This window comes from Pantherophis guttatus, chromosome 4, assembly GCF_059756535.1.
Source record: "Pantherophis guttatus breed Tessera chromosome 4, ASM5975653v1, whole genome shotgun sequence".
Taxonomy (NCBI): domain Eukaryota; kingdom Metazoa; phylum Chordata; class Lepidosauria; order Squamata; family Colubridae; genus Pantherophis; species Pantherophis guttatus.
The window spans coordinates 34,900,576-34,912,143 of record NC_142066.1 but is presented as its reverse complement, the minus strand read 5'-3'; the positions used below and the strand labels follow the sequence as shown (position 1 = coordinate 34,912,143).

The window sequence follows — 11,568 nt, the reverse complement described above, 5'->3', positions numbered from 1 at the left end:
CCTGAACAAACATAACATGTGAAATGATATATTTCACTTTTTAGATTACCAGTAAATACTGCCATCAGAAATAAATGAAATTCTAATAAAATACTGAAAATAAAATAAATGTGATTCTCCAAGAGTAAACAAAGGTATAATACAAAGAAAGATCAACAATCATGTCATAAAATGAAAGTATGCATTATCTTCAATTCATCGAAGTTTCTCATGTTCCAGTTATTTTAGTCTTAATGAACAGATGCTTAGGGATCAGGGAGTTGGCAGAAAAAGAGAATGAAATGCTTACACGGCTTCCTTGATACTAAACAGGGATGGTTGTTCATTGAAATTAGTTGAAAAGTGAAGGAAAAAGATTTGAGAAGCAATCTGCCCAATTGCAAAGTTTCCCAGCTGATAGAATTCATGTGAAATTTTGACTGGGTCCTTTATGTTGCATATAATGGAAGAAGTCTTAGTATTGCTAGAAAAGGAATGTGTCTTGAACACGATTTGACATAATATGAATGATATTAACATTTTGAAACCAAGACTACTTTGCAGATTAGTATTCTGTTTTTATCAGTAGTGTCTAAATTATTACTACCATTGAATGAAATATCTGCTTAATGGTTGCCAATGTTCTTGGTATTCTTACTGATTCTAGCTTGATTTTCCACACTATAGTTGTATTTATTCATTTATTTTCTTTTTACTTGTTTATAGGTTATGCAGATCAAGCTACCTCTTGAGATAATAGATTTTCCTATTGATGTAACGAATTTGATGCAAGCTGAACAGGTATACTTTTGCTGAAAAATCAAAAGGATAAATAGTCAATTGCTTAGGTTATATATCTTTTTCCTTTCCCTAATTCACAACACCTAAAAGTAAATACTTCAGATATATTCTGCTTTCTGAACATTTATTCCATGACCTACAACTAGAGAGAGTCCTTATGAGTCTTTTTAGATATTATTTTTTCCTACAGCTCTCAATTCCCCTTGATGCTCATCTAGTAAATGAAATAATTAGAGTTCATGATATAATAATGAATTTTAACAGGTCCTTTAGTGCTGAAGGTGCAGTTGACATTTGAAAAATGTTTATTCTCAACCTAAATACCATGCAGTTTATAAAAATTGTTTCTCAAAACACAAAAGCAAGACGTGTCCGTAATTTAATATATCCAAATGGTCTTTGGGTATAGCCAAAGTGAGAGAAGCCTACTATAATTTATGAAGTTTACTGCTGCAGTTGTGGTTGCTGGTGTGTGTGTGTGTGTGTGTGTGTGTGTGTGTGTGTGTGAGGTTGTGCACACATGCTGGTGTGTGAAGCAGGGAAACGATTGATGAAAGGAGTACTGTGTTGTCAAGATGCAAACTCAACCATTTTTGTATTATGTCTCATTCACCTATTAAAGGAGTGGATTATGATGTGTCAAATCCTATGGATGCTTCTATATTTTAGACAATGGGCAAATGTATAGAATGGATTCCATCAAAACAATGAATTTGATAGTCCATAAATTGAGTATATGTAAAACCTTGTGATGGTATGTAGTCTGATTAGCTATAGAAAGCCGTGGTGGCACAGTGGTTAGAATATAGTACTGCAGGCTAACTCACGGCTCACTCCAGGAGAGCGCACCAAGGACCCCCCACATTTAGCTTTGCCAGCTCGTTTGGTAATCATCTCCATGTTTGCTGAACAGTACTTATATTCCAAAGCTTTTTAGGACAAAGAACATTTCTCTTCCCATATGTTCTTGAAGTAGGATATATGAACTAAAGATGCATGACATTAATATAAAAATAGGCTGAATAATCAATTTTCTCTGGCTCATTAGCCATTTCACATACACTGTCCTTACATTAACTTTAGAGGCATTACTTTCTCAAAGCTCTGATCTGTTTCACAATCAGGTAGGCAAATTAGAGAATCCAAGTTAGGGATGACAAAATAGGAAATATTCAGCAGTATTACTAACTAATTAGATATAATGAGATGTTCTGATGGCTGGTGCTGGAAAGCATTCTGATTTCCTGGCAGAGAGAAAAAAAATTAAAATAGATACCCTCGATAAAGCACAAGAGTTCTTTGAACATTATTTTGCAACTGAGGAAGAGCAAGAGAGTAGAGAAGAAATTGAGAGTAGGAATCAAGAGGAATACCAAAGAGAGGATAATGAGGTAGAACAAGAAGAAGAGAGAAAACAAAAAAAGAATGAATAGAAAGAGAAGGTACAAGAGGGAAAATACACAGTGAGACAAGAAATACAAGGAAATTAAGAATGATGTATAAATAAATAAGGAAATGGAGGAGGAAAATAAGATGGTCTCAATAAAGATAAACATAAATGGATTAAACTCACCAGTGAAAAGAACACAAGTACTCACAAAACTACAAAGATTGGATATGGATATCGTATGTTTGCAGGAAGTACACATCAAGAAGCAGTATACTAAACTGTTAGAAAACCCAAAGATAGGGAATCTTTATGTATCACTAGCATAACAAAAAAAAAAAAAAAAAAGAGGAATTGAAATATATATCAAGGAAAGATTAAAATCGAAACAAGTATATGCAGACGAGGAGGGAAGAATTCTAATGATCGAGATAGAAACAGAGCAAAAACAAATACTACTTACCACAATATAGGCACCAAATAACAATCAAAATGAATTTTACAGAAAAGTACAAAATAAAATAATGGAATTAGAACATGAAACATGTTTAATTGGCGATTTCAATGGAATTACAGATATTAAAAAAGATTACAAAATTACAAAAGCAATAAGAAAAATAAGACAAAGAAAAAACATTATCAGACTCGTTTTTCAAAATTATGTAAGAATTAAGTCTACAAGACGCATGGAGATAAATAAATATTAAAAAGAACCAATACACATTCTACTCAAACCCACATCAATTGTGGCCAAGGACTGATATGGCATGGATGACCCCGGGATTAAGAAGAGAGATTGAAGACATAGAAATAATGACTAACCATTGGGCAGATCACAATCCAATAAAAATGATACGGAAAGGTCAGAAGAAAAAATGGAGATGGACAATGAACCAAGAAATACTGAAAGAGAAAGAATACACACAAATGATTGAAAAGGAACTAAAACTATTATTTAAGATAAATACAAAGGAAGATACGTCACTCCAAAATCTGTGGGATACTACAAAAGCATATACGGATTTACAATAGCATATATGACAAAAAGAAACAAGAAAACAAAATAAAAACAAGATACCTTGCAGGAAGAACTCAAATGATTAGAACTAGATTTACAGAATGAGTCCCAAAATAACAAGATGAAAGAAAAAAGAGATCTAATAAAACACAGGTTGAATTTGATTACACAAGATGAAATGGTACAAAAAGTTGAAATGGCAAAGCAAAACTTCTTTGAGCACGCAAACAAACCTGGGTGATGGCTAGTGTATAAATTTAAAAAAAGAAAAGGAGAAAAGAATAATACATCAACTGCAAGATGAGGAGGGAGTGATACACCACAGAAGAGAAGAAAAAAAGAACATAACACAACAATTTTTTCAAAATTTTTATTGCCAAGAAAACATTACGGAAGACAACATTAAACAATGCTTAGACAAAATGAATTTAACTAAAATAGCAGAGACAAAAAGAGAGATGTTAAATGGAACAATAACCATGATGGAATAAAGGAAGAAGCAAAAGAATAATAAAACGCTGGGTCCAGGTGGATTTCCTGTGGAGCTATATAAGACCATACAGGAATCGCTGGACATGTTCATGCTGGAAGTATTCAATGAGGCACTTCTAGAAGCTAAAATGCCTAATTCTTGGACAGAAGCACTGATCACACTCAGACACAGACCAGCAAAAGATAAAAAATTCAGACCCATTTCATTACTGAATGCGGATTACAAAATATTTGCATCTATAATTTCAGAAAGAGTTAAAAAAGTCCTAAACAAATTCATTCACCCAGATCAAAATGGATTCTTACCAAGAAGACAAATAAAAAACAATATGAGAACCATTATAAATACATTAGAATACTATGAAGTCTACCCCAAAAAACAAGCGGCATTAATTTTCTTGGATGCCCAAAAGCCTTTTGATAATCTAAATTGGAGGTTTATCATTTTACAATTGGAGAATATGAATTTTGGAGAGAAGTTTGTAAAGATTGTGGAAAAAATATATACAACTCAAATAGCAAAAGTAATAATAAATGGGGATACCACTGAAAAATTTAACATGCGAAGGGAGTAAGACAAGGTTGCCCATTATCACTCCTATTATTCATCCTAACTCTAGAGTTACTGTTAATAAAAATTAGATGTGAACAGGAAATAAAGGACTTGAAAATAAAAAAAGAAGAATACAAAGTCCAAGCGTTTGCGGACGATTTAGTATTTATTCTAGAACAACCGTTAGAGACAGGACCTAAATTAGTACAACAAATAGAAGAATATGGTAAAGTAGCAAGACTTAAAATCAACAAAAGCAAAAAAAGGCAATAACAAAAAACCTCAGTAAAAAACAGGAAAGAAAATTGGAAGAAAGAATGGGCATACAAGTGACCAAAAAAGTAAAATATTTGGGAATCTGGTTATCAGCCAAATGTTCATTAATCAAAGAAGATAACTATAAGAAATTAATACAACAGATAAAAAAGGATTTAGAAATCTGGAAAAAACTACAATTGTCTCTCATTGGAAGGGTAACCTCATTAAGACGAACATTTTATCAAGAATATTGTTCCTTTTCCAAGTAGTACCAATAAGTTTAGGGAATTTCCCCCCTGAAGATTTAAACAAATTAATAACAAAATACATTTGGGTGGGGAAAAAAACCCACAGATTAAAGTAAAATTATTGCAGGACAGCAGAGAAAGAGGAGGCTTTGGGCTCCCAGATTGGGAGACATATTATCAGGCAACGGCACTCACTTGGATCAGATTGGATAGAGCTAAAAAACAAAAGGATTCTGACATTAGAACGACATGATCTACATAGATAAGATGCTTTCATATGGGATGGGAAAAACAAATTTCACAGCTACTTTCAGGAACGCGTTACTATAAGTATGGCAAAAAAAATTAAAAAATCATTATAACAAAATACCAAATTGGATATCAACAATGGAAGGATTAATCTACCCAAATGTATTAGATATGGACAAAATAAAAAGATACAAAGACTTACTAAATGATCAGGGGGAACTGAAAACAAAACAAGAACTAAAAGACAGGACATAGACTTCGATTGGTGGCCATATATACAGATTCAAATTAGACATAAGAAAGATTTAGAACAATATGGATTCCAAAAAGAACCACAATAATTAGATAAGATTTTACAAGGCAGAGGACAAATTGATTAAGAAAATATATAATTATCTATTGTGATATAGAATGGAGGAGGAGGTAGTCAAAGAAACCCTAATAATTTGGGCCCAAACTTTGGCTACAATATTGAATTGGAAAAATGGGAGAAACTCTGGGATAAAAATTACAAATTGGCAATGTCAGTAGCCTATAAGGAGAACATGTATAAAATGTTCTACAGATGGTATCTTCCACCAGCGAGATTGGCCAAAATGTTCCCAAATACATCTCCAAACTGCTGGAAATGCAGACAAAATCAGGGAACATACTACCATATGTGGTAGACATGTCCAAAAGCAAAACAATGTTGGATTAGAATAAGAAAGTGGCTCGAAGAGATAACTAAACAGCAAATAGATTTGAAACCAGAATTATTTTTATTAGGAATATTCACAGGAAATTACAATAAAAAAAACCACAACATAACAGCAGCAAGAATAATGTATGCACAAAACTGGAAGAATAACACTATACTATCAGAGGAAAATACGATAAGAAAAGTTTTAGAGTACGCAGAGATGGATAGACTTACAAAAGAAATAAAGAAGAAACAGAGTACTATATGGTATGGAATGAATGGTATAAATGGTTAGAAGATAGGTGTAAAGGTTAAGAAAAGATCAAATGAAGAAGATTTAGAAGTTAGAAATTAATAACAAATCTTTGTAAATAGATATGACAAAAATGAATGATTGTAATTTAATATATTAATATGTTAATATGTATAAAAGATAAAGAAGAAACAGAGTACTATATGGTATGGAATGAATGGTATAAATGGTGTAAAGGTTAAGAAAAGATCAAATGAAGAAGATTTAGAAGTTAGAAATTAATAACAAATCTTTGTAAATAGATATGACAAAAATGAATGATTGTAATTTAATATATTAATATGTTAATATGTATAAAAGATAATGTATAGATAAAGGTAAATTGAAGTAAGGGGGAAAATATTATTATTATTATTATTATTATTATTATTATTATTATTATTATTATTATTACTATTATTTGAATTTGTATACCATCCTACTCCCGAAGGACTCAGGGCGGTGAACAGCCAAATAAAATTCATATAGTACAAATGTTAAAAAACCATTAAAATACAATTAAATAATTGGCCTGGAAATCGAATTTAAAACACCCCAAATTCATAAGACAAATTTAGAATTTAAAAATTTTAAAAATTTTAAAAACAATTTAAAAGAGAGGTTACGCCAGGCCGGCCTGCTGGAATAGAAATGTTTTAATGGCACGGCTGAAAGCACGCAAATCCGGGATCCTCCGTATCTCCGGGGGGAGCTCGTTCCAGATGGTGGGTGCCCCCACAGAGAAGGCTCTCCCCCTGGGGGCCGCCAGTCGACACTGTTTGGCTGACGGCACCCTGAGGAACCCCTCTCTATGGGAGCGTACTGGTTGGTGAGAGGCTACTGGTGGCAGAAGACGGTCTTGTAGATAACCCGGTCCTAAGCCATGGAGCGCTGTAAAGGTGGTAACCAAAACCTTGAAGCGCACCTGGAAGACCACCGGGTGCCAGTGCAGCTCGTGCAGGAGGGGAGTCACATGGGAGCACCACGTCGCTCCCATAACCACCTGTGCGGCTGCATTCTGGACCAGCTGGAGCCTCCGGGTGCTCCTCAAGGGGAGCCCCATGTGGAGAGCATTGCAGTAGTCCAGGCGGGAAGAGATGAGGGCATGAGTGACTGTATTTAACGAGTCCCGATCCAGAAAGGGACGGAACTGGCGAATCAGGCGAACCTGATAAAATGCCCTCCCGGCCACAGCTGTCAAGTGCTCTTCTAAAGACAGCTGTGAGTCCAGGAGGACCCCCAAGTTGCGAGCCCTCTCTGTGGGGGCCAACGACTCACTCCCAATAGTCAGTGATGGCACCAACTGACTATATCAGGATGTCAGAAACCACAGCCACTCGGTCGTGGATGGGTTGAGCCTGAGTCTGTTCCTCCCCATCCAGATCCGTACAGCCTCCAGGCACCGGGACATCACTTCAAGGGCATCATTGAGGTGGTCCGGGGTGGAGCTGTACAGCTGGGTGTCATCAGCGTACTTGAGGTACTTCACCCTGAAACCACGGATGATTTCACCCAGCGGCTTCACATAAACATTGAACAGAAGGGGCGAGAGGACCGACTCTTTTGGCACCCCACATACAAGGGGCCTCGGGGTCGACCTATGCCCCCTGCCAACACTGACTGTGACTGGTCGGACAGGAAGGAGGAGAACCACCGCAACATGGTGCCTCCCACCCCTAACTCTTCCAGCCGGTGCAGCATGATACCATTGTCGATGGTATCAAAAGCCGCTGAGAGGTCTAATAGGACCAGGACAGAGGAACAACCCCTGTCCCAAGCCCTCCAGAGATCATCAACCAATGTGACCAATGCCGTTTCCATGCTGTACCCAGGCCTGAAGCCCGACTGGAACGGATCCAGATAAGCTGATTCATCCAGGTACTGAGGGAACTGTTGTGCTACCACACTCTCAACAACCTTAGCAAGAAAGCGAAGGTTGGAGAGTGGACGGTAATTAGCCAATACTGCCGGGTCCAGGAAAGCCTTCTTGAGGAGAGGTCTTACCACCACCTCTTTCAAGACGGCGGGAAAGACACCCTCACTCAAAGAAGTATTTATAATCCTCTGGAACCAGCCTCGTGTAACCTCCGAGAGGCCAGCACCAACCAGGAGGGACACGGGTCCAATAAACATGTGGCAGCATTCAGTCTACTCAGTATCCTGTCCATGTCTTCGGGAGTCACAGAATCAAACTCTTCCCAGATAATATTCTCAAGACCTGCCTCCATCCTCCCCCCTGAATCTACCCCGTCAGAGTCTAGATGTTCTGGAATCTGAGCGATTTTATCATACAGATACTGTACAAAGTCCTTGGCTCTACCCTCCAAGGGTAGAGGAGCAGGGAGCGGGTCACCCTAAACATTCATATATAATGAATATGAACTCCACCTATGTGGAAATGTTGTAAAGGAGAAAACTGTCAAAAAAATTTAAAAACTGTTTCATAAAAATTATTTTTTTAAAAAAGAGAGAGAATCCAAGTTAGGACCAATCATTTAGAAAATAATGAGTTCAACTTTCCAAAACAGACACCATAACAAGCTAAAATAGGAACTGATACTAGTGTCCAATCTCATAGGCTGAAATTTGTGCCTCCCTCCAAATCACCTAAGCTATCATGACATAACCAAATCTCATAAGAGTTTTTATTCTTTGCTACCTCTCCCATCTAATATTGCTTCTAATTTTTGTCCTCTTCAAATCCAGAAATATTTTAAATCCAGAAATATTATGTCTTTGAAACCACAGTTTTATTAATATTCACCAGGATTTGCACCTGGTGGAAAATTTCTGCTGGGTTCAGGGCCTGATTTGTGGAAGCCCAATGAATGCACAGCTGGGTGGAGACTGATAGAACTTCTATTCTGCGCAAAAGAAAGGATACCAGGAGACGTGTTCTGAAGCTTGTGTGCCCGTCGCCTCCTTGGTTCCTACTTGAAAGGAACAAAGGATTTTGGGGTCATATTCCTGTATGCATGCATTCATTGTTAATTACAGCATTGAGACAACCATTTCTCTCTTTCCCATATCTAAATTCTGTTTTTTGTGTCTGCGTTTATCTTGTCCTATGATACAGTGGGGTTACATGACAGCAAGTGTAATAGGATTAGAAATCCTGAGTATAGCATTTAAATCAGGGGTGAAATCTAAAACTTTCCCCTACCGGTTCTGTGGGCGTGGCTTGGTGGGGCGTGTGTCCTGTGACTGAGTGGGCATGGCCAACTCGATGTCACTCACAGCCACGCCCATTCAGTCACAAGACCCCCTTCCACCAAGCCACGCCCACAGAACCCGGTAGGAAAACTTTTAAAATTTCTTTCTCCTGCGGCTCCGCCCACCCGCCTCATTCCCCGGACTCAGGGAATGCACCATTCCTGGACTCCTACTGCTCACCTTTCTCCCGTGGCTGGCTGTCAGGGAAGGCAAGTGCCCAAAAGGTAGCAGAGTCGCTCACTCTCCTTCTTGTGGAGCCGTTCTGGTCCACATGCTGGCTGCGCAAGCGCACAGTTTATTTAATTCAGTGGCAGATTGGATGTGCGCTTGCTCAGCCGGCGCCTGGACCAGAGCTGTTCATTCAAGAAAGAGAGTGAGCGACTCTGGTACCTTTCGGGCGCTTGCCTTCCCTGACAGCCAGCCACAGGAGAAAGGTGAGCAGTAGGAATCGGAGAATGCACCATTCCTCAACTCCGGCCTTGCCACAGAGCCACTGCCTATTCGCCCTTCGCCATGCAGCTCCGCCCACCTGCCCCATTCCCTGGAGTCGGGGAATGCACCATTCCCGGACTCCTACTGTTCACCTTTCTCCTGCGGCTGGTGTCAGGGAAGGCAAGCGCCCAAATGGTAGCGGAGTCGCTCACTCTCCTTCTTGAATGAGCCGCTCTGGTCCACGCGCCTGCTGCACAAGCGCACATCCAACCTGCCGTTGAATTAAATAAACGATGTGCGCTTGCGCAGCCGGCGCGTGGACCAGAGCGGCTCATTCAAGAAGGAGAGTGAGCGACTCCACTACCTTTCGGGCACTTGCCTTCTCTGACAGCCAGCTGTGGGAGAAAGGTGAGCAGTAGGAGTCCAGGAATGGTGCATTCCCTGAGTCCGGGGAATGAGGCGGGTGGGCGGAGCCTCCAGCTGCCATTGATACCGGTTCTCTGAACCACCAGCCATCATTGCTACCTACACTCCCGAGCCGGTCCGAACTGGGAGCATTTCACCTCTGATTTAAATCATTCATCTTTAAATTTGAACAGGGTAGACTAAACAATTTGGTATGTGGTCTTAAGGCCTTTGTCTATCAAATAAAGAAAATCATGCAGGCAAATCAACTATGGAGAAGAACTATGGTCAAACAATTGGCAACTCACAACCAACAAATGCTCTGTCTTACACAATGGCAAAAAAAAAATCAGAACACAAAATACAAGCTGTGCAGATACGACCTAGTAGACAACGCTCACTCTGTCAAGAATCTTGGAGTACTCATCTCTAATGATCTAAGTGCCAGAGCCCAGTGTAACAACATTCCCCAAAAGGCATTGAGAGTTGTTAATCTAATCTTGCATAGCTTCTTCTCTGGTAATATTGTACTGCTAACTAGAGGATATAAAACATTTGCTACACCAATTCTTGAATACAGCTCATCTATCTGGAACCTGCACTGCATATCGGACATTAATACAATTGAGAGAGTCCAGAGATATTTCACGAGAAGAGTCCTCCACTCCTCTGCTCGCAACAGATTACCTTATGCCACCAGGCTTGAAATTTTGGGCTTAGACAATTTAGAACTATGCCGCCTTCGGTCTGACCTAAGCGTAGTACACAAAATTATCTGTACAACATCCTACCTGTCAATGACTACTTCAGCTTCAACTGCAACAATACACGAGCACACAATAGATACAAACTTAAGGTAAACTGCTCCAAACTCGATTGCAGAAAGTACGACTTCAGCAACAGAGTGTGCAATGCCTGGAATGCACTACCTGACTCTGTGGTTTCTTCCCCAAACAAACCCCTAAAACTTTAACTTTAGACTGTCTACTGTTGATCTCACCCCATTCCTAAGAAGTTTGTAAGGGGCATGCATAAGCGCACCAACGTTCCTACCGTCCCTGTCCTAATGTCCCCTTTTACTTGTATCCATTTCATGTATTCATAATCATGTTTATACTTACAGTATATCTGTTATCTAATACATGCTGACAAATAAAATAAAATAAATAAAATAAACTTATCATCCTAGAAGCTTCATTAGTTCTTGCAGGATGGTGAGGGCTATGAAGGGATTAGTTCTGATAGGATGGGGGAAGGAGGGTTGGAAGGATCGTATTTTTTTTTCAGTCATCTGGTCTTAGCACTCTTCCTGAGAGCTCTTGGAAGGTTTATCTGTGCCCTCAGGGTCACCTCTATCAGAGTACAAATGGGGTGCGATCTTGGAACTGATGAAAGGACTGTATTGGAAATAGGAGATAGGAAACAAGTGGTATCTCCCTCTCTGTTGAGAGGTTCCTCCTCCTCCCACTCCTCCTTTTTAAAACAATTTTATGCCTTCCCATTTGTTTAGAAATGTTCTTTTCTGAATCACAGAAAAAACAATTACAACAACAAAATTT

The 11,568-nt window shown here is 38.8% G+C and overlaps 1 protein-coding gene across 1 annotated transcript in view; it reads left to right on the top strand.

Moving 5' to 3' along the window:
* Positions 1-2,213, top strand: part of LOC117668965 (uncharacterized) — a 33,646-nt gene extending 31,433 nt beyond the window's left edge. Inside the window, exons 3-4 of the mRNA XM_087893603.1 lie at positions 706-780; positions 2,013-2,213. Of these exons, the coding sequence (XP_087749729.1) occupies positions 706-780; positions 2,013-2,213 (276 nt within the window). The remainder of the gene's footprint in view (positions 1-705; positions 781-2,012) is intronic.
* The last annotated feature ends 9,355 nt before the right edge of the window (positions 2,214-11,568 follow it).